The sequence below is a fragment of the Leuciscus leuciscus genome, assembly GCF_965113295.1.
Source record: "Leuciscus leuciscus genome assembly, chromosome: 8".
Taxonomy (NCBI): domain Eukaryota; kingdom Metazoa; phylum Chordata; class Actinopteri; order Cypriniformes; family Leuciscidae; genus Leuciscus; species Leuciscus leuciscus.
This window is the reverse complement of record NC_138732.1, coordinates 42,504,022-42,526,880: the sequence shown is the minus strand read 5'-3', so window position 1 is coordinate 42,526,880 and position 22,859 is coordinate 42,504,022. Positions and strand designations below refer to the sequence as shown.

Below are 22,859 nucleotides of genomic sequence, written 5' to 3'. Positions count from 1 at the left end.
CTCACAGCACTCACTCACTCACTCACAGCACTCACTCACTCACAGCACTCACTCACTCACAGCACTCACTCCACTCACTCACAGCACTCACTCACATCACTCACTCACAGCACTCACTCACAGCACTCACTCACAGCACTCACTCACTCACTCACAGCACTCACTCACAGCACTCACTCACAGCACTCACTCACAGCACTCACTCACAGCACTCACTCACAGCACTCACTCACTCACTCACTCACTCACAGCACTCACTCACTCACTCACTCACTCACAGCACTCACTCACTCACAGCACTCACTCACTCACTCACAGCACTCACTCACTCACTCACTCACAACACTCACTCACAGCACTCACTCACTCACAGCACTCACTCACAGCACTCACTCACAGCACTCACTCACAGCACTCACTCACAGCACTCACTCACAGCACTCACTCACAGCACTCACTCACTCACTCACAGCACTCACTCACAGCACTCACTCACAGCACGCACTCACTCACTCACTCACTCACAGCACTCACTCACTCACAGCACTCACTCTCACACACAGGCTTTATTACCATAGACAGCGAACACATCTTTGATCTCCTTCTCGATGACTCGCAGGGCAACCTCGATGCCGTATGTGTTGGCTATAGCATGAACCTCGTTGGAGTATAACCGGTTCAAGTCCAGGATCTAGAACGACAGAACGGGTCGCATTACATGCCATTACGGCACTAGAACATACTCACCGTCCGCAGCACAAGATTGGGGATGGTGAGATTTTTTATGTTTTTAAAAGAAGTCTCTTCTGCTCACCAAGGCGGCAGTTATTTGATTAAAAATACAGAAAAATAATAATAATATTGTGAAATATTATCTTGAAGGACTAGAAAGACTTTTGACCGGCAGTGTATACTGGAGTAGTGTGTACAATAACTGTGAACAGACACAGACAGTGTCAGATGTGCTGATAGTGAGAGCCTCACGTCCGCATGATTAAACATCTCGTGTAAGTTGATGCCCTCAGTGTTCAGCACCAGCTCTTTGCTGCCCTCCTTCGTGGTGACTTCACTCAGCAAGCAGCGCGAGATGCCCTTGGTCTCCATGATGACGGCACTGTGGGCCTGCTGGGACACCACTGACGTCAGGTCGAAGTGCACCTTACTGACCGGCAGCACCAGGGTCAGCTGAGACACACACACAAGACAATCTCAACTCAATGCACACCGATATACACACACTGACAATTCTGCTCTGGTCCCATTCATGACCAACATGAGTCTGACTGACACTAGATCAAGTTTGTAGACAAACTTTAAGTTGACTTAAAAAAAAGCCTAGCCAGAAAGTTTGAAGTAGTTTTAAAAGCTTGAAGTTTGAAGGTTTTCGGTTTGTAATAGTTTTAAGTTTTAGTTTAGTAGTTTTGAAAGCCAGATAGATAGATAGATGGATATAGATAGACAGAGATAGATTAGAAATAGCAACAGCTATAGCAACAGGGAAGAATGACTCACCGTGGGACAACATATTCAGTATTGTGGTATAGCAATACTTTTTGGGACAAGAGTGTCACTGTGGCACCAACTATCACAATACTTATTTACTTGATATTTTAATGGTTTTATTTTGGTCCATCTACACTGATATGATGATGATGATGATACTATGTTAAAATTGCTGAACACCACAATATGGAACACAAGCATGTTTTTCACAATGTAATGCAAATTATAATTTGTATTTCTCTGACCTGCATATGTGCAATTTAAGACTTTTGAAGGCCTAAGAAATAGCTTTAAAACCATGTCGGTGGGCATTGCTGGCTGCAATTTGACGGTGCACACAACATTTCTTTTAACAATAGCCTACCATCGCACTATCATTGATATTAATTAATGAATTGATTTATCTGAGGTGCTTCCGGCCCACTTTACCCCCTGCATTAGAATAGCAGATTACTTCAGTCTAAAGGGCTTCTGAGTGTTCAATCTTGACAGTTACCATTTGAAACAGAAAACTAGAGCACAATCCTACAGTGTTTCAGCGCATCTCTGAAGAGCGCACACACACACACCTCACACCACAGCCCGTTCACGGTGTCATATTTGTAGTCCTCCACAGCAGAGCTCAACTGAAGCACAGCATTGATCCTCATGGTCTCCTGTGAGTCTGACTGTGGCTGTTCAGAGCTCTCAGCACCCGGGCCCTCGTCAGGAGATCCCGCCTCTTCCTGTCGGTCCTCGGACACTTCCTGTCTGTCCTCGGCCACTTCCTGTTCCTGATCACTGCCCTGCTCGCCCTGCTCACCCTCCTCGCTCTCATAGTCCACCTGAGGGTCACATCACACACAGCCAGTTATACACACTCCTGTGTCACACATATGCAGGGGCCTATGGCTTGTTTAAATTAAAATGTTTTAGCTAACTGTGATTTTGTATGTGTACATTTCTGAAATGCATAACTTAGACAGTTACCTGATAACAGATCACTCTAAATTGTAATCTGTACTCAGGCACTTTCTGTAAAGCTGCTTTGAAATGATGTGTATTGTGAAAAGCGCTATAAATACAGTATAAACGTGAATTGAATATGGCTTGTTCAATCTGGAAACTGCATAAAAATAGTCATAAAAATACGTTAGGTTCCATTGACTTGCATTCATACGCATGCGAATGCTGGAGACCGGAAAACAAGCTCATGCAAAAGCTCATGCAAAAGAAGTTTGGTGAACTCTGACCTGCAAATTTGCATCATTAAGTGGAGGGTAGACTGTATGTTTTTACTTTCTGGATTCATTATTATTTGTTATATGTTGAATTTATGTTTATAAAATAACGCAATATAACACATAATCGCATTCGCAACCATTGCAGTGTCCGTAGAAATGTCACGTGCTCAAAGTCATGTGACCGTAGCTTTACAGTGTAACGTCACGGCATTTGGCCAGATTCACTCGGATATACGACACGATAGAGAAGAACACATGAACACAACTCCTGTTTCATGCCGACTCGCGTAATCATCATATCATATATCCACACACACAGAGGTCATTATAGCAGAACTGTATTACTATAGTGCTTCTCAAAGCAATAAGAATACAGTTTATTAAAAAAAGTTTAATATCTCACTTTTCCATCCCTCAGACATTGTTTTTGATTATTAAAATTTAATTAAACCATTAAAACAGAAATACAGAAAAAAACAACATTTACTGAAACAAAGCTGCAAAATTGTGCCATTTTACAGTCTTGATGTTGTGTTTGGGCTCTTTTTCAAAGTCTTGTTTCAGGCTCTACTAGAACAGGTTTTCCTGCTTGAATGTTGATTATTTTCCTCATATTCTCCATTGTTGCGGCTCCTCTCTTCCCAGTCTGTCAGTAACGCTCTGTTTAGTTCCTGTCTCTATGAAGCCCCTCCTTCTGAAAAGCACACTGTGCTCTGATTGGTTGGCTGGAGCAGTGTGTTGTGATTGGTTGAGCGCTTCGAGTGTGTTTGGGAAATGTCCCGCCCCTTACCATAACCACCAGTTTAACACACTACTAATTAACTCAACCAGGCCCCGCCCCTTTATTCTGTGTATGAATTATTATAATGAGGAATATTGTGACGTGTTCGTTCCCGGAAGAAACTCAAGACTACAATGGAGGCGTTTCAGGAGTTCAGAAACACTGACACTGATATAGAGAAGAACTCTATCATGCTCAAACTGCAACATCACACACTAAACACAGATGAACATGGACAAAAGCAGAGCAGAAATAAGGGGAATTTTAATACCTCCTCTTCCTGCTTTTCTTTTCTCCTGGAATCCGTAGCATCAGCATCACCTTCATTCGCCACGTCATCCACAATCATGTTGTTTTCTGCATCCTCATTGCCTTCACCCTGTGGAGAAGTCAGGCATGAGACGGTCATTATCCCATTATTACACTTGATTCTGATTGGTCAATCACTCCATCCAGCGGTGTGATATTCCCAGATAACAGCCGCTGAACACAGAAACACAGGCTCATCCGGGTCACTGGAGTCAGCAGCGCTATACGCTCGCTAGGAACGGGTTTTCCTTGTGGAATTTTTTGCATTTGGTGAGCTAATAAATTATTAAAACTCAGTCGAATCAATATTTTGTGTACAGTTATTTAATTATGCCATCCAGTGTCGTGGACTCGCTCGTTTCATACAAACGCCGCCGCCATTTTGTGACTATTGTTTGTACACTGTTGGATTATATGTGTGTGTGTGTTATCTCAGAATAAACCCCTTCATGCTGATGAAAACCTGATCCTCATCACCCTGTCGGGTTTATTGTGAGATACACACACACACCTGAAGGGAGTTTATTCTGAGATAACACACACACACACCTGAAGGAGTTTATTCTGAGATAACACACACACACACACACACACACAAACACACACACACACACACACACACACACACACACACACACACACACACACACACACACACACACACACCTGAAGGGAGTTTATTCTGAGATAACACACACACACACACACACACACACACACACACACACACACACACACACACACACACACACACACACACACACACACACACACACACACACACACACACACACACACACACACACACACACACCTGAAGGGAGTTTATTCTGAGATAACACACACACACACACACACACACACACACACACACACACACACCTGAAGGAGTTTATTCTGAGATAACACACACACCTGAAGGGGTTTATTCTGATATAACACACACACACACACACACACACACACACACACCTGAAGGGGTTTATTCTGAGATAACACACACACACACACACACACACACACACACCTGAAGGAGTTTATTCTGAGATAACACACACACCTGAAGGGAGTTTATTCTGAGATACACACACACACACACACACACACCTGAAGGAGTTTATTCTGAGATAACACACACACCTGAAGGGAGTTTATTCTGAAATAACACACACACACACACACACACACACACACACACACACACACACACACACACACACACACACACACAAGGGGTTTATTCTGAGATAACACACACACCTGAAGGGAGTTTATTCTGAGATAACACACACACACACACACACACACACACACACACACACCTGAAGGGAGTTTATTCTGAGATAACACACACACCTGAAGGGAGTTTATTCTGAGATAACACACACACACACACACACACCTGAAGGGAGTTTATTCTGAGATAACACACACACCTGAAGGGAGTTTATTCTGAGATAACACACACACCTGAAGGGAGTTTATTCTGAGATAACACACACACACACACACACACCTGAAGGGAGTTTATTCTGAGATAACACACACACACACACACACACACCTGAAGGGAGTTTATTCTGAAATAACACACACACACACACACACACACACACACACACACACACACACACACACACACACACACACACACACACACACACACACACACAAGGGGTTTATTCTGAGATAACACACACACCTGAAGGGAGTTTATTCTGAGATAACACACACACACACACACACACACCTGAAGGGAGTTTATTCTGAGATAACACACACACCTGAAGGGAGTTTATTCTGAGATAACACACACACACACACACACACACACACACCTGAAGGGAGTTTATTCTGAGATAACACACACACCTGAAGGGAGTTTATTCTGAGATAACACACACACACACACACACACACACACACACACACACACACACACACACACCTGAAGGAGTTTATTCTGAGATAACACACACACCTGAAGGGGTTTATTCTGATATAACACACACACACACACACACACACACACACACCTGAAGGGGTTTATTCTGAGATAACACACACACACACACACACACACACACCTGAAGGAGTTTATTCTGAGATAACACACACACCTGAAGGGAGTTTATTCTGAGATACACACACACACACACACACACACACACACACACACACACACACACACACACACACACCTGAAGGAGTTTATTCTGAGATAACACACACACCTGAAGGGAGTTTATTCTGAAATAACACACACACACACACACACACACACACACACACACACACACACACACAAGGGGTTTATTCTGAGATAACACACACACCTGAAGGGAGTTTATTCTGAGATAACAACCGGCTGGATGAACATCATCCCTAACTTAAATCTCATGTTGTTCAAAAAATCGTGATAAAATGGTCTCGTGAATCGTATCGCATCGTGAGTCGAGTGAATGTTTACATCTCTAGTCGTGAGTGTGTACCTCTTGGGCCGCGACTCCACCGGCGTCTCCTCCTCCTTCTCCTCCATCGCCCGCCGTGGCTCTGCGCGTGTCCACCATACTGATCGCGGCCAGTTTAACACTCAGCTTCTTAATGGCCTCCAGAAACAGCCGGAAGAATCTGTAACACACACATGAGCCTGTGAGGCGCCTGGGACATCACGTTAGCAGAAGCAGGACACTGGGGCTTCAGCCACACCTGTGCTCCATGAAGTGGAGGATCTCGTCCGGGGTCAGCAGCTTGTCCTGCTGGTAGCGCTCCGGAGGCAAGAACTGGAACGTGAGCTTGAAGACTCGGGATTTGTCGCCTCGTTTCTTCTGCATGCGGAAGGTTTCCACCACATCCACCTTGTGAAGCACCTGTGGAGATCGAGAGCACATCATGCGAGGTCACATGGTTTACACTTCATGTGAGGTCACACAACTCTTCCAACTTATCATATGACAGGGCTCGTCCAGATACTGTACAATAAAACTTTTCAAGCACTACTTTTTGGTAGGAATACAATCAGAGATCTCATTTATCAAAGATTATCTTTCAAATTCTAGAAAAGTTAAATAGATAAATAAACTACAAGTAAAGTGCAGCACATGCAATGACTGAGGAAACTTTAACCATTGAAAGGATAGTATGACAAAGATATGTCTTCATTCAAACTGATTTTTTCTCCCATGAATACATGATGAATATAAACTATCATATACGTGGACATTTATGAGCAATATCACACTCATAGCAATAATAAGTTAACGTATATTGTCTTTTAATAATTCAAGCACTTCAAGTACCTTTTCATAAATATGGCTGTTTTCAGGGGTTTTCCAGGACTTACATTTCAAAAAGCCAAATTCAAGCACTTTTATGTCAAACCGTTAGACTTCCGCTCATCTTTGAAACACAAATGAAGATATTTGAATGAACCCTGAGAGGCTTCTGTCCCTCCACTGAAAGTCCAAGAAAGGAAGGCATTCAAAAAGTTCATGAAGAGATGATAAACATAATCCATAAGAGTTGAGCAGTTTAGTCAGTCTTCTGAAGAGAAACGAGTGCTTTATATGATTTAGGCTTTTATTCACACACAAATACGGCCAGTGGAAACTCACTTGTGCTCGCTTACTGTGTGAGAATCAAAGACATCTCGACTCATATGGATTATTTTTACAATGACTTTATTAACTTTTTAAAGCTGGAAAGTTGCATGACGTTCAGCGGAGGGACAGAAAGCTCTGGGGTTTCATTAAAAACATCCTCATTTGTGCTTCGAAGATGACATGAGTGTGAGTGAATGAAGACTTCACGATGACGATGACTCATTTAAGGTGCCATATTTACACACATGACCATTACACTGCATGCAGAATTATTAGGCACGTTGATTTTCCGATCATATTTTTTTTTCAGGCACATTTGACCAATTTAACCATTAAGAATACATTTTTTAGGACTCTTTATCTAACCTAAGTCTCTGAGACCCTGACACCTTGCTCTTCTGGAGACTCCAGGTTGCAGTTCTGGAAAATGGTGGCGCTGGAGACTAATCAAGTCAAGTCATCTTCATTTATATAGCGCTTTTAACAATGTAGATTGTTCCAAAGTGGCTTCACAGAGATACAAGGATAGTTTAAAGTAACAGAGAGTGTTTTGGCTTTATAGCAGTTCTTGAATAAAGTTATTTTCCAGCTAAAGTTAATTTGATTGATTCACTTCCGTCACAACGATCATTAGTTATTAACTTAGGGGCCGCTAACACGACACCGTTTTAACAGGAAACTCTACACAGACATTAGATGCGAAACCTGTGAGAACGCTAAAAGTTCCTAATGGTTTCACACTTAATTCTTCACCTTAATTCTTAATTATTTAGCACTTAACATGTGTCTTTTCTTCTCCACCTGTATTTGTCTGACCCTGCTGACCCAATGAGCATTTCACTGTCCAATGGTCAGTGGAGTTAAATCTCTTTTTTGGCTTATTTTATCTGTAAAAGAAAACTTGCCTGATAATTCTGCACACCTGAATATAAGGTGTTTTTCATTTCCAGCCTTCATGAACAATTATATATCACTTATAAATGACTCAATACAAAATTAATAGTAGTTATCAAGATTAATGTGGTTTGGAATTGGTAAATGTGCCTGGGAGAAAAACATGATCAGAAAATGCACACAGTGTAGATTTGAGATCTACAGCGAAGGGCCAAACCTTCTTGAATAACACAGCATATAGAGGAATAACACTGAACAGGCCGTGCCCACCTCTGATAAACACACACGTGTTAACTTCTTCCGCAGTGTCTTCACACGCTTCAAGGCTTTCTTGTTGGCCAGAACTGGGATGCTCATCATGGGGGTCTTGATGTTGGAGCTGGCAATCAAGAGTATTTCTCTTAATCTGTGGAGGATGATTTCACGTTAACACTTCGCTCTATAGCATATTGGTCCTGAATGTGTTCATGTAGAGTTGTGTGATTTCACTGTCAGTGAGGTCTGACCTGGGAATGCCGAGTGTGACGTTCATCTCGCCCCTGCCGGCGAAGTGGAAGGTGTTGAGGGTCATCTGTGTGGAGGGCTCCCCGATGCTCTGAGCCGCCAGCAGACCCACCGCCTCCCCGGGGTCACAGAGCGCCCGCTGCCACTTCAGCTGCAGGAGGGGCCTGAGTCTGACACACACACACACACACACACACACACACACACACACACACACACACACACAAAAAGGCGGGATTAGCTGAGGTGACGTGACACTAACAGACAGCAGACAAACGGCTAGTAGTGTCATCAGCGGCAATCCACCTGTCACTCAAGTGGCCACGCCCTTAATTATGCAGAACTTTAAGGCTTAATATAATTTAAACGGATGAGTTATTAAAAATATTCACCCCCTCACAGTCTTCATGAAGGACAAAATTAGCTTCATAGACCAAAACCACTTTTTGCACCAGACTGTAAACATGTTTGTTTCTGCTGTAAAGTTGGGAATTTTAACATGGGGGTTTATGGGATTGAGTCTCTTCTGCAGCCGGTCTCTAGTGGCCAGTGGATGAACTGCAGGTTAAGTCACTTCAGTGTTGGATTAAAGAGAGAGACGGGAAGGTGGCCGCTTGATAAAAACAAATAATCAAATTACCACCAATAACACAAATACAACAGAACAAACACTGCTTTCCATGTGTTTCAGGGGAGTCTAACAGTAATGAACATGAATAATCAAATGTAAAATAGCACTGCATAGTCTTCACTGTATAAATTAAATATGGATGAATCCTTATTAAAGTAACAGAAGTTATTCAGTCAAGAGCAGTGAGTAGTTTGAGGTTTTATTAACATTAAAACAAAAGCAGCAGGTTTATTAGGCTGCTGTCCCTTTAAGAGCTGCACGGATCCAATATACTCATACACATGCTTTTTATTTCTCAGCTGTTTATGTTCACTTAAGACTATGTTTACTAGGATACGTATCGTGTGTGACTGTCTGTTTAAACGCAAAAAGACGTGAAAGAGAGCTCTATTCAGCATTCTAGAGTGACCCTTTAATCCAGATTGTTTAATGTTGAACAATCAACATGAATTCTTACCTGTCGGAGTCCACGGTTTCAGAGGACACCTGAAACTCCTGCTTGACGTTGAACTGATCCAGGTAGGACTCGACGATGGCCTCGAAGGTCTCGGACACTGAGCCGAAGCAGATGTCGGGCCGGTGAACAGCCAGACACGGGTCAGGGCAACGAGACGTCTTCTTCAAGTACCTCCTCCGGCCCGACTCGCCCAGAGCTCTCCACCTCTCCATGAGCTAACACAAGACACAGCACTGTCATGCGCATTCAAGTCACAGTGAAATCAACATGCACAATTCTAGTTTTTTTTATGGAATATTGCAGTGTTTATTATAAATGATTTATCCATGCACATCATTAGTGTATTAATAATCTGGACTCAGAATAAGTTCCTCTTGCAGCATCTCTTCTCTTCTCTGATGACGAGGGCGGAGCTATAACCTGTCACTCACATGAGATCAGCCAATAGCAAACCACAACCATCCAATCAATTCCCCACAGACACAATCAAGCCCCGCCCACATTTGTTCTTGTTCCAGAAGTGTTGAGGGCAACCTCCCTTTCACACCGACTTTCAAACCCTCATCCTTCCCTTGGGTCATTTTGACCCGAAATTAATTTTTTTAATAATTTTTTTGAAATTGAGTGCTCAATAGAGGGGTCTGAGACCCGTGGACTTTTGTCGCACTTAAATACACAAAAAATGTAATGGATTTAAGGTGTTTTGTGGTTGAAATTAAAAAAAAAAGTAACAAATCCTTCCCTCAGAAATTTGACTCCCTTAGGAATGAATGGAATGCGAGGAATGCTGCAGTGAATTGAGAATTTTTTGGTTTTTCTATGTGTAAACTAAAAATGCTACAACTTTACCAAAAAAATATTTTATAATGTCTACATGTCTACTTTAGGACCCAGCGGAACAGCTCATTTGCTCCATATAGAGCTATAAGGCCATCTAGTGGCTAGAGTCATGAAATATCATGTTATATTATTTATTTTCCACAAGAGGTCGGCAAAGTAAGATATTTTGAGCTGAATTAAAAGGGTTATGCATGAAATTGAGAGTTATTTTGAATTTAAGTTGAAAGAATGTGAGGAATGTGCTTAAATTACTATTTATTTATTATTTGTTGATCAAATCTAGTAATTTAAAGGTAAAAAAAAAAAAAAATTGTAGGGCTTCGGGTCATTTTGATACGCGAGGGAAAGATGTGTTTCAAAGTGCGATGGAAGGACGAGGGTTAAACAATACTGTGTTATTCTGGAAAGGTTTGATGAACTGAATCATCTTTCTAACAAGCATTTGTAAGCTAAAACTCTCCACAAAGGCTCCAGTACCTGTAGAGTGGCCGCCTCTCTCCCATTGGCCATATCCTGGGCCTCCATCTGAGACTTCAGCTTGCTCATCTTCTTCTGCGAGAAGAGCAGAAAGCCTCCGTCTCTGGGAGAAACATGCTCATGTTTGGCTTTCCATCTCTTAATGGCTTTAAAGTGATTAAACGCTTCCTGTGGGTCCATTTTATCCAGGACTTCATCCAAGCACTTAGACTTTCTGATAACCTGATAAATAGAAAATAATGCACTGTTAAACAGTGTTGTGTGTACAACAGTGTCATTACAAGTTACCTGAGTTACGTAATCAGATTACTTTTTACTAAGTTTTTACTTTTGTTACTAAGTAACTAGTAAAGTAACGCATTACTTCGATTTACAACAAAATATCTAAGTTACTTTTTCAAATAAATAACACTAGTTACTCTTTCACATTTATTGACTGACAGCTCTCCTGTCCATATGGTGAGGAGGTGTTGTGTGTGTGTGTGAGAACATGATGGTTATCTTTATTTCTATATTTTAGTACCTCTACTGTACTCTGCCTCTACCCTACTGTAATGCATTACTAGTAACACAATTAGTTACTGTTTTTGGGAGTAACACAATATTGTAATGCATTACTTTAAGTAACTTTCCCCAACACTGCTGTTAAATGTATTCTTCCATCAACATTGCGGTCGGTGCAGAAACATGTCTGTGTACGGTCACCTCGTAGTTGTCTTTGATGAAGGGGAACTGGCGCGGCTGTAGGAACTGGATCTTGGGGACGTCGAGCCCGTCTTCTCCGTAAAGAAACTGGACCACACTTCCATCACTGTCCCGCACAGTCATATCATACTGGACCACCAGACCTTCCAGATGCTTGATCACACACCTGAAACACAGCAGCACATCAGATCTCCCGACAGAAGAGAGTGATGAAGCAGAAGCGGCTCAGTTAGACCCAGATCTACCTCTGCAGATAACCAGATCGACTGGTTTTGACCGCAGTGTCCACAAGTCCTTCACGACCAGCCATGCAATGGAAAAAGAACTCCTGAAAATAGAGAGAGAGACACCACTTACATTTTTTCATTTAAAGGTGCAGTGTGTGATTTTTAGCGGCATCTAGTGGTGAGATTTGCGAATTGCAACCGGTCAATAACAATGAGAAGCAACGGTGGCCGACGTAGGATCGGAAGATGTCGTCGTCTGAGTCAGCAGAGAGTAGCAAGTCAAGCAATGAGGTTTCTCTATATTATATTTTATATTAAATTATATTTACTTAATTATTCAGTAAAACCACATGTTATTGCGATTGTTATTTTTACTTGTTTATCATTGTGTTAGTCTTTTATTCACTGACTTTACCATAGCTTGTTTCCATGCTAGTTAGTATAAGATAAGAGCATTAAAGCAGCTAACTTAGGTAAGGGGAAATAGCTAACGTTACGATGTCCGAGGCGTTTCTCCACGTTTGCCGCATCAGGGACAACCTGAGTATTCTGCTGCGTCTTTTTCTGCTGCTTCTCATTCAAGTTAGTGACGAAACGCGCTCTGTGGCGCTCTGTTCGCTGTCGGCTACGGTAGAAACATGACGTCACGTCACAGTATGTCGACCTTCATAGAAGTCAAGTCAAGTCAAGTCAAGTTTATTTGTATAGCGCTTTTCACAATACAGATTGCATCAAAGCAGCTTCACAGTATTAAATTAAAATAATACAACAAAGTTTGTTTCAAGAGGAATTTATTGATTGATAAATTTAAATTAAATATCCCCAAAATATCCCCAACTGAGCAAGCCAAAGGCAACAGTGGCAAGGAACCGAAAAACTCCATCAAGTGACCTAATGGTGTCCTAAAACTCCATCAGGTGACCTAACGGAGAAAAAAAACCTTGGGAGAACCCAGGCTCAGTCGGGGGCCAGTTCTCCTCTGGCATTTATGAGCTAGAGGCCGGATTGTAGTTTGAACTGTGGGATTATATGAATGCCTGGCTGAAGAGATGCGACTTTAATCTAGTTTTAAACTGGGAGAGCGAGTCTGAGCAACGAACAGTATCAGGAAGACTATTCCAGAGTTTTGGAGCCAAATGTGAGAATGCTCTCCCTCCTTTGGTGGTTCTGGATATCCTAGGTATGACCAAAAGCCTTGAATTTAGTGATCTTAAAGAGCGCGATGGATTATAGGGCGATAGAAGATCCGTTAAATAGACTGGAGCTAAGCCGTTTAGGGCTTTATAAGTCAGTAGCAATGACTTATAAAGTGGTGGGTGGCCGCGGTTATGTAGATATAAATGACTCATTCTAAGGTAATAAAAACATAACGGTTCATTAAGTGAGGTCTTTATACACCACTGAAAACATAGTTATGGATCTTATATTGCATTTCTGTCAATAGATCCTCAGAAATATCACACATTGCACCTTAAATTTTTCTACATACAGTGACATACAGAGATTTTCAGACGAAGCATACCGGGTTTCATTTCAATTTTTGATTTCAAAGTTTGGCTGAGAAACAGCATCTAATCTAATTTTGGGTCAACATCACAATAACTTTTGAACAAAACGGACTAGCAAAATTCTGTTCAGTCATTTCTGTGTGGCTCGGTCCAGTCATCGTCTGAGTCAGTTTTAGTAAGAATTGTGCAAAATTTGTAGCAAAAAACCCCAGATTATAATATATTTCAATGTAAGACACTGGTTCTCTACTGGTTTGGCCATGGGACCCACATGTGCCTATGATCATTAAGCTGCTACACAATTTTTTATTTGGGAATTTGACCTAAAAGAAAATAAATAAAGGGGACAACAGGGCTAGAGGCGCACCGGGGTACAATAAAAATATTAAGAATCAAAATAAAAGTCTTGGATCAGAAAACCAGAGTTACATTATTTGTTGTTTCTTTGCTTGTACATTCCACGACCCAATGAAAACGGTCTTGCGAAGCACTTTTGGCACCGGTTGAGAAACACTGACGTAGGATACGGAATATGATCAGCACGAGAAGAGTATTCTGGTGAAATATATTTCACTTTTCTAGATTAAAGGTTTCAAAAGTTACAACCATTTGAATAGTGCATTTTTGAACTGGTGGTGGCGCTATAGAGTCAGTCCTAGAGACCCAAAAGTTGGTCAGATTACAATTCAATAAGAGCACTACAAGTGTGCCAATGTTCATTATTTTCCTCTGTCCCGATCATAGGGCTGCCACAGACTCCCACTGGGGAGGAATGATACTCAAGTAAACTAACAAATCCCAGTGGCTTCGGTTCTTGACCCCTAACTAGGGTTACGGATGTTGAGCAAACCCCTCTGAGCAACAGTGACTACTGACAAAACTGTGCATTCACAATTGTTACGTCCAGAGACGTAATATTATTATTGTCATGGTCCATCAGAAGAGTTGTGTTTTTCAGTGTGTTCTCCTCCAAACGATGTCACGAGTGAGCCAGCATAAAGCAGAGAAGTAACTCTCAGACTGGGAGAAGCGTTCCCCACAGAGCTTTCTCCAGAGCGCTGTCGTTGTCCAGTCCAGCCTGTTGATGCAGTTTGCAATCGTGCTGTTGAACATGATAACTGCATAACTTGCTACTCTGTGGTACTGTATTGTGTGTCTCCAACAGCTACTCTCTTCAGTTTAACTGTGGAGGTTACTTTATTCACCTTTAACAGGTCTTTTCTTTGTTTTATTGTTGTTGCTGTTAAAGTCAGGTTTATCAGTTATCTTATTGGATGCTTGTTTTGTTCATCTGGAAGCTGTAGGGAGGTGGACGCCTCTGTTTCCTGTTTTGGGACCAGGAAGGAGATCGGGTACAATTCTGTTATTAATTTCCTTTTCTTTGATAGTCAGTTCCCCAGTTAGATTGCTTTTAGTTTGTTGTTTTGGCCTTGCCCTCTTCTGAAGCCATTGCTTCCCTTAAAGTTTATTTTTCTATTATAGCTTGTCTTATTCCATGAGCTCATAATAATAAAAACACTTTATGATAATCAGTTTGCTTGTGGTGCTGTGGCAGGATTTATCCGCCTTGACCCCTAGACTCATGCGGGACCCCGTAACACAATCCAGCCTGAACGCACCTGAGGTTTGATCCCTGTCAGGAATCTGCCGGTCACGAATCCTCCGGAGCGCGGCTGCGGTTCATAGGGCTGAAAGCAGGGCAGGGATTTCCCAGAAGGCATCAGTGGTGGCCGGCGGCCCTCCAGCTCAATCTGACCCAGTAAACAGGAGATCTGCACATACACAGGAACAAGGGTCAGATGATGATCTCAACAATAACATCTGCTTTAACCAATACCAATCAGGGATCAAACAAGGCATCAGCAGAGCACTTCTCTCTGATCGCTGATTTGGATGTTAAGTAATGTCTCCGCAATGACGTTGCAAATGTTTTGTCTTTTTGTGGTGAATATATAGAAGCAATTTTAGCTGCACATAGAAAAACTGTCTTGAGTTATCTGACCTGCTCCAATCAAAACATACAACACGATTATAAGCCGATCGATCCTTAAAATGTGTGGTGTTCACTGACTGTGAACTGAGCCGAAGCACAACAATAATGATCTTAAAATATCTTCATCACATTATCAACAAGTTTAACAATCACATGATCACATTCATGTTTTTCTGTCCCCAAATCTAAGGCCCCTTGAAATAATAAAGTCTTTTGTTATTCCACTTTTTATGATTTTTTTAAGGATGCGCAGGATGAACTGTGCAAAAGTGATAAAAAAGCTACAGTGTTCAGACCATAGACTGTGAAAACATGTTCATAGTGTGCGTGACGTCACCCGTAGTGTTTCTGAAGAGCGTTTTTGAAGCCCAAAGTGGGCGGAGCCGGCCGTCGCCATCTTGGATAACTGAAAATGTGCAGCGAGGCATATTAGCTGAGGTGACGTGACGCTAACAGACAAACGGCTAGTAGTGACATCAGCGGCAATCCACCTGTCACTCAAGTGGCCACACCCTTAATTATGCAGAACTTTAAGGCTTAATATAATTTAACCGGATGAGTTATTAAAAATATTCACCCCATCACAGTTTTCATGAAGGGCAAAATTAGCTTTATAGACCAAAACCACTTTTAGCTCCAGGCTGTAAACATGTTTGTTTCTGCTGTAAAGTTGGGGATTTTAACATGGGGGTTTATGGGATTGACTCTCTTCTGCAGCCGGTCTCTAGTGGCCAGTGGATGAACTGCAGCTTAAGTCACTTCCGTGTTGGATTGACGAGAGAGACGGAAGGTTCTGATTGGTTCAGACCTTCACTGTGGGATACATCACCTGCATGGTGTTGACCGTCGAGCCCTTGGCCCCGGACTGCACCATCAGCTGGAGGTTGTTCTCTGGGAAGGAGCGATGGAGACCCAGTGGCATGCAAACCTGACGACCAGAGGAAACCCATTAAGACAAGAGTGATCGAACTTCCACAGCGAGGACATTTTGAGACGAGCTCTGGATTATTAATGTGCACCTTGTTGATGTTGTTGTTCACTTGATTGACCTCCTCTTTGAACTTCAGGTCCACCATGTTGAAATCTCTCTGGTCTGTGTTGAGATGTGCGTCTTGCCAGCGTTCTCGTGCTTCAGCGTCTCCGGCGGACGCAGGCAGGTTAAACGCAGCCCGAAGAGCCTGTGTCAAACATCAGAGTCAATGAACATGAACTGACAATACTCCCTCATAATATACTGGATATCTTTAAACAGAGGATCATATTAGTTTAGTTAGAGGATCTTTGTCATGTTTTACACATCTGACACTTTATTCAGAAGTGTTTCATCATTTCTTCTTCAAACCAAAAACGTAAAAAGTATCTTTAAAGTCTCCCTGTGGTGAAACTCCAGCGTTTAATGTTGTTTATGTGTGTATGTGGTGTTTTTAATACGCTTTAAGACAAACCATGTGTAAGTTCATAAGTCGACAGCATTGCTGAGTATTTCCTCCTTAAAACTGCAGTGAACCAAAGACAGTCTCAAACACACGCTTTGAAATCGCTGGTGTTTCTGACGTCACAAACTACCTTGTAACCAATCAGATCAACGTGTGATCGTCAACCAGTGGATCTCTGAGCTGAGTGAGTGAGTGGAGGCGGGGCTCATTTGCATATTCATAGAACCGCGTATACTAAATGAGGCAAGAGTGTCGAGTTACATTCAAGATATTTTAAGGCATGAACACTTTTTTTAAAGGAAAAAACATTTAAATATGTAATTTTTGTGATAAAAGATGAGTTTTAAAGGTAGGGTAGGTAATCATTTTTCAAAAAAAAAACCATTCCAAATTTGTTTAAACTGTCTTTATATACCAATACATAATTAAAATGTAAGTACTCTGAAAAATAAAATATAAAAATCGAGTGACTGTTGACCTTTTAATCTGCAATAAACACAGCTTATTATTTCCATTCACTCCACCCCCTCCCTTCTGAGCTCCTTCCAAAGCCACGCCCCCAAAACACATGAACGCGCGACGCCAAACGCTCAGGCTGGAACAAGACGCATTTATTACCTGAGACGAGTGGAGAGGAAGGAGCGCAGTACATACAGTGACATCATGTCAGAATCACATGTAATAAAATACCTAACTTTATCACTATGAATATAAACAAATAAGATTTCTTTTAGTACTCACTATCAAGCTAGCATATCGATAATGGTAAAGTTTCATTCGGTAACGAGCTATATTTATAAGGCAAAACTAAAAACAGGTTGCATTGATACACGTTTTTCCATTACCATCAGTTACACTGTGATGAAGATGAATTTCGTGTAAGATTCATAACATATACGGTGTTTTGCATGTAAGAGTTTCCATGATGAAAACATTGTTGACTCTAATGAAGACTAACGTACACTCCGAGTCCGGAGACAAGTACCGCATCGTCGGTTCGAGGACAGGTCCGGGGTTGAGGGCGAAGCAGAGGAGGTCGTTCAAGAGTGCGGGCAGGGTCCGAGGAAGTAGTTTTTGCCTTGTTTGCCTTCGCTGACTGCATATGCAGGTGCTTTGAGCTGAATATTTCCGGGAACGGTGACATGTGATGAGTGCACGCCGGGCAGCGGCGCAGTGGGGCTCGGGGCGGGCACGAGACATGAAGGCATCTGATTGGTTCTTTACATTCGCACCGAATGGCAGTGATTGGTCAGAGTTTTTACTGTCCTGCAGCTGCTACAGAGGTCTGATTTTTTTCATTCCTTTTTCTAAACACAATGTATTGACTACTATCAGGATGGAAGGACCATTTCACCCAGTATAAAAAAAAGTGTTTCTGAACAGGATTACCTACCCTACCTTTAAGGGATAAAATGATTGATACAGGGTCACTTAAGAATACTGTTGGTATTGTCATCAGTGTAAGTGGTAAATGGTACAAAACTTGGTAAAGGTTTTGGCACTTGCTCTGTGAAAGTAAGTCAGAAATGAGCGCATTGGAAATGAATGAGAGGAGTTTCCTCTAGTGGAAGCGTTTGGTACTGTAGCCGAACACACTCTCACTGAAAGCTCATTCACTGGCATATCAGCCGCACATCTGGAGCACCACTGGTTTAGCTTTATGGCTTTCATTTTCTCACTGTTTTAGAGTAAACGTGTTTTTGAGAATATATAATTCATATATTATTCATAACAATAAACTTTACTTTTTTTTTTAACTTTTTTTTCACTTCAGCAATAATCTGCCAAGTGTTGTCTTTGAAAAGAGATCACACTGAAGTCTGAGCGCTGAAACATTCGAGATTTACAACAGTTTAAGTTGGAAATTTTATTTTCAGGTCTGTGCTCAATAAGTGAGTAAATGTATTTTAAATACAGCGTAAATATAATTTAGCACCATAAAATCCCCTAAAAATACAAAATATATATAAAAAAACATTATTGAACTAAAATATAGTACATACATCTCTTTGGAAAATAAATAAATAAAATAATAGGTAATTTTGAGACACGTGAAGAGCACCAGAGGGTTAACAGTCACTTGTCGCCACCTACTGGTGTAACGATGTAATTGATACAATCTTCATTTGAAGAATCAAGTTACTTTCTTAAGATGATTTTCTCCATTTTAACCATTACCGTTGTCATCAGTGTTTATATCTGAACTAATAACTTTTATCCCAGTGCTTCTGTGATAATGTGAACTATTGTAAGACAGAAATAATGATACGGTGAGGTTGAAAAGACTGTTTATGAAGTGGTTTCATATCAACGGCTCTCTGGACAAACGTTCCTGTGATCAAAGGTTTAATAGATATAAGAGCCGAATTGCTGTCATTTAGGAATAAGATTGTGTGCGTGTTTGAATCAAGATTGTGATCTTTTAACGATTAATCGTGCAGCTCTAGCACAAGCATATTGATTTTCAGACAGTCACAGACGGTAATGATAGAACGATGTACCTTGGAGCCGCATGAGACTGACTTCTGGATAATTTTCCTTCTTTGTTTGTTGGCTCCATCTTTGACTAGAATGTCCTCCACACCTGTCAGAAGCATATGAGAGTCAAACACATATCCTCGCTCTGAGTGTTGAGCGTGGTGAGCTGTCAGTGTGGTGTGTGTTACCCAGGGTGAAGCCGCGGTAGAGCTGAAGGAAGGCGGTGAAGAGTCGAGCGAGGCAGCTGAGCAGTTTCCCGCTGGTCTGTCCACCGTAGAGCTCGTAGCAGCAGTGGACCAGGCCGTACGCCGAGCTGCCGTACTGAGCTTTATCCAGAACCCCCATCAGGAGCTCGCCCTGGCGGATCACCACCTGACACACACACACACACACACACAGACACACACACACACACAGACACAGACACAGACACACACACACACACACACACACACACACACACACACACACACACACACACACACACACACACACACACACACACACCACATCAACACACCGGGGAGAACACAGTCAAACACTAATGCACAGTGTTGGGGAAAGTTACTTTGAAAAGTAATACATTACAATATTGCGTTACTCCCTTAAAAAGTAACGAATTGCTTTACTTAGTTACTTTTTTAGAAAAGTAATAAATGTTTTATTTAACATGTTTAGTTATTGGAGGTTTGCACAGTATTCTGATTCTACATTTCACTGATTTTATTCATTTTGAGGAATATAGAATTTTTTTTTGTGCAAGTAAGATGAGTGAGATGTGTTATTTATTTGAAAAAGTAACGTAGATATTTTGTTGCAAATCGGAAAAGTAATGCGTTACTTCACTAGTTACTTGAAAAATTAATCTGATTACATAACTCAAGTTACTTGTAATGAGTTACCCCCCAACATACCCCCATCCATACAGAAGTTATGCATTAATGGAATTATGTGCAACAGCTTTCGGAGCAACTGAACTGAAGCCCTGTTACAGAGTGTATTCCTTCATCACCTGGGATTCACACATGGACTCGGGATTGTATCCTGGAACAGATCTGGGAGGTTCCTTCACCCAGGCTTTACTGGGAATCTTCGCCTTTCCTGTCAAGTTTAAAGGGATGCAGTTTTCTGGGATGACGTTCAGCAGAAGGGTTGACACCACCTTGGAAAAACAACAACGAAATGTTGGTACTCATGCAAGTCCAAGAATCAGTTTTCGGGCTTCTGGAAGAACGCATTCGGGAGTCGCTGCATGAGCACAACAGCTCAACACACACACCACCAGTCAAACGCCTGGGATCGCTAAGGGTTTTCAGTAAGAAGTCTCTTCTGCTCACCAAGGCTGCATTTATTTGATCAAAAATACAGTAAAATGTGAAATATTATTCTAATGTAAATCATCTGTTTTCTATGTGAATATCTAGTAAAGTGTCATTTATTCCTGTGATCAAAGCTATAATGTTCAGCATCATTACTCCAGTCTTCAGTGTCACATGATCCTTCAGAAATCACTCTAATATGATGATTTGATGCTCAAGAAACATTTATGATTATTATCAGTGTTGAAAACAGTTGTGGACAATTTCTATTTCAGGAGTCTTAGGAAGTACAACAGAACAGCATCTATCTGAAATATAAAGCTTTTGTAACATTAAACACGACCGGTCAAAAGTTTGGGGTCAATAAGATTTTTTTTTTGGGGGGGGGAGAAGAAATAAAAGAAATTGACATTTTTATTCATCAAGGATGAATTAAATTGATCAAAAGTGACAGTAAAGACATTTATAATGTTACAAAAGATTCTGTTTCAGATAAATGCTGTTCTTTTGAACTCTATTCATCAAAGAATCCTGAAAACATTGATAATAATCATAAATGTTTCTTGAGCATCTAATCATCATATCAGAATGATTTCTGAAGGATCATGTGACACTGAAGACTGGAGTAATGATGCTGAACATTCAGCTTTGATCACAGGAATAAATTACACTTTACTAGATATTCACATAGAAAACAGATGATTTACATTACAATAATATTTAACATTTTACTGTATTTTTGATCAAATAAATGCAGCCTTGGTGAGCAAAAGAGACTTCTTTTAAAAAACCTTACCGATCCCAAACGTTTGACTGGTAGTGTGTGCGTGAACACCTCTGATGACGATGTGAAAGTCATGCGTCTGAAGATATGTGTGATGATGTGAAGATCACCTGCTTCCCTGTCCAGAGCATCACGGGTTTGACGAGCGCGGGCCGGAGGAGCTTCACCCGGCCGGTCTTGTCCGTCAGGCCTCGGTAGACGAGAGCCGTGTACTGATCCCGTGTGAAGAAGCACCCGCGGATGGTCATGCTGGAGCCGGACACCATGTGGTCCTGGATCAGGCCAGCCAGAGGCTTCCCATCCTGCAGGAGAAGAGCAGTACCAGTGAAGCCTTCCCTAAACTACACACAATTACAGTCCTCGGGTGCTCCTCGCGTGTCGGGCAAACATGAAAAAAAAAAAAAAAAAATATATATATATATATATATATATTAGGGGTGTAACGATACGCGTATTCGTATCGAACCGTTCGTTGGACCATTTTTCCTGCCGACCAAAATTTCGTTATTTCAAATGAAGGCGCGTCGCGGGTGGCAAGCGCGCTCATAGAGGCTGGCGCGAACACAACATCAACTGGCAAATGCAATGCAAGGAACGAAACTGAGCTACTCTTATTGTGTTTGTGTGGACCGTTTATCAGTTTTGACCTGTGAAGCGGGACTCGCGAGCCCTATGCGCAAGCCTGATCAAGCAACACCACACAGCGCTAAGAGATCCAGACCAGTAAAGAAAGCATTTGAATTTCAAATGCTTTTTGAATTCGCTACAGAAGTAATAACATCGCTGCGAGATCTAGTGAGAAACATGCACATTTCTCTGTTATTAACGGATCAAACAGTGCTGACGTGGAAACCAGGAAGAAACATCGTGCCATGAATGAACTGGCCGGTGTCCACAGATCAGCAACATTCACCATGGATTTGCTGTAGTAACACTAAATGCAAGGTATGGAAGTTTGTCAGGAATAGTGGGCTATAATGCTTTCAAGTAACATTACGTCTGTTTTATTTTGACATTATGAATACAATTGCTGCCCTCAAATGTTAATCTGAACTAAAATAAACCTTTGTTTATAACTAGTCTACTACTACAATATTACATTTCATTTTGTCCAAGGAGCTGTTTTGTTTTATATGCTCATAAGAAGAGTCAAGTATAGCTCCATTATTGCTCAGTAAAAAAAATCTA

The 22,859-nt window shown here is 41.5% G+C and overlaps 1 protein-coding gene across 1 annotated transcript in view; it reads right to left on the bottom strand.

The window, feature by feature from the left end:
• Window positions 1-22,859, bottom strand: part of polr1a (RNA polymerase I subunit A) — a 46,646-nt gene that overhangs the window by 3,760 nt on the left and 20,027 nt on the right. Inside the window, exons 14-32 of the mRNA XM_082178073.1 lie at window positions 21,782-21,973; window positions 20,581-20,730; window positions 19,757-19,940; window positions 19,592-19,674; window positions 16,674-16,832; window positions 16,484-16,582; window positions 15,281-15,433; window positions 12,172-12,254; window positions 11,927-12,092; window positions 11,222-11,443; window positions 9,905-10,119; window positions 8,819-8,986; window positions 8,583-8,718; window positions 6,526-6,686; window positions 6,309-6,447; window positions 3,779-3,886; window positions 2,073-2,327; window positions 985-1,185; window positions 574-691 (exon numbers count right to left, since the gene is read on the bottom strand). Coding sequence (XP_082034199.1) covers window positions 574-691; window positions 985-1,185; window positions 2,073-2,327; window positions 3,779-3,886; window positions 6,309-6,447; window positions 6,526-6,686; window positions 8,583-8,718; window positions 8,819-8,986; window positions 9,905-10,119; window positions 11,222-11,443; window positions 11,927-12,092; window positions 12,172-12,254; window positions 15,281-15,433; window positions 16,484-16,582; window positions 16,674-16,832; window positions 19,592-19,674; window positions 19,757-19,940; window positions 20,581-20,730; window positions 21,782-21,973 — 2,992 coding nt within the window. The remainder of the gene's footprint in view (window positions 1-573; window positions 692-984; window positions 1,186-2,072; window positions 2,328-3,778; window positions 3,887-6,308; window positions 6,448-6,525; window positions 6,687-8,582; window positions 8,719-8,818; window positions 8,987-9,904; window positions 10,120-11,221; window positions 11,444-11,926; window positions 12,093-12,171; window positions 12,255-15,280; window positions 15,434-16,483; window positions 16,583-16,673; window positions 16,833-19,591; window positions 19,675-19,756; window positions 19,941-20,580; window positions 20,731-21,781; window positions 21,974-22,859) is intronic.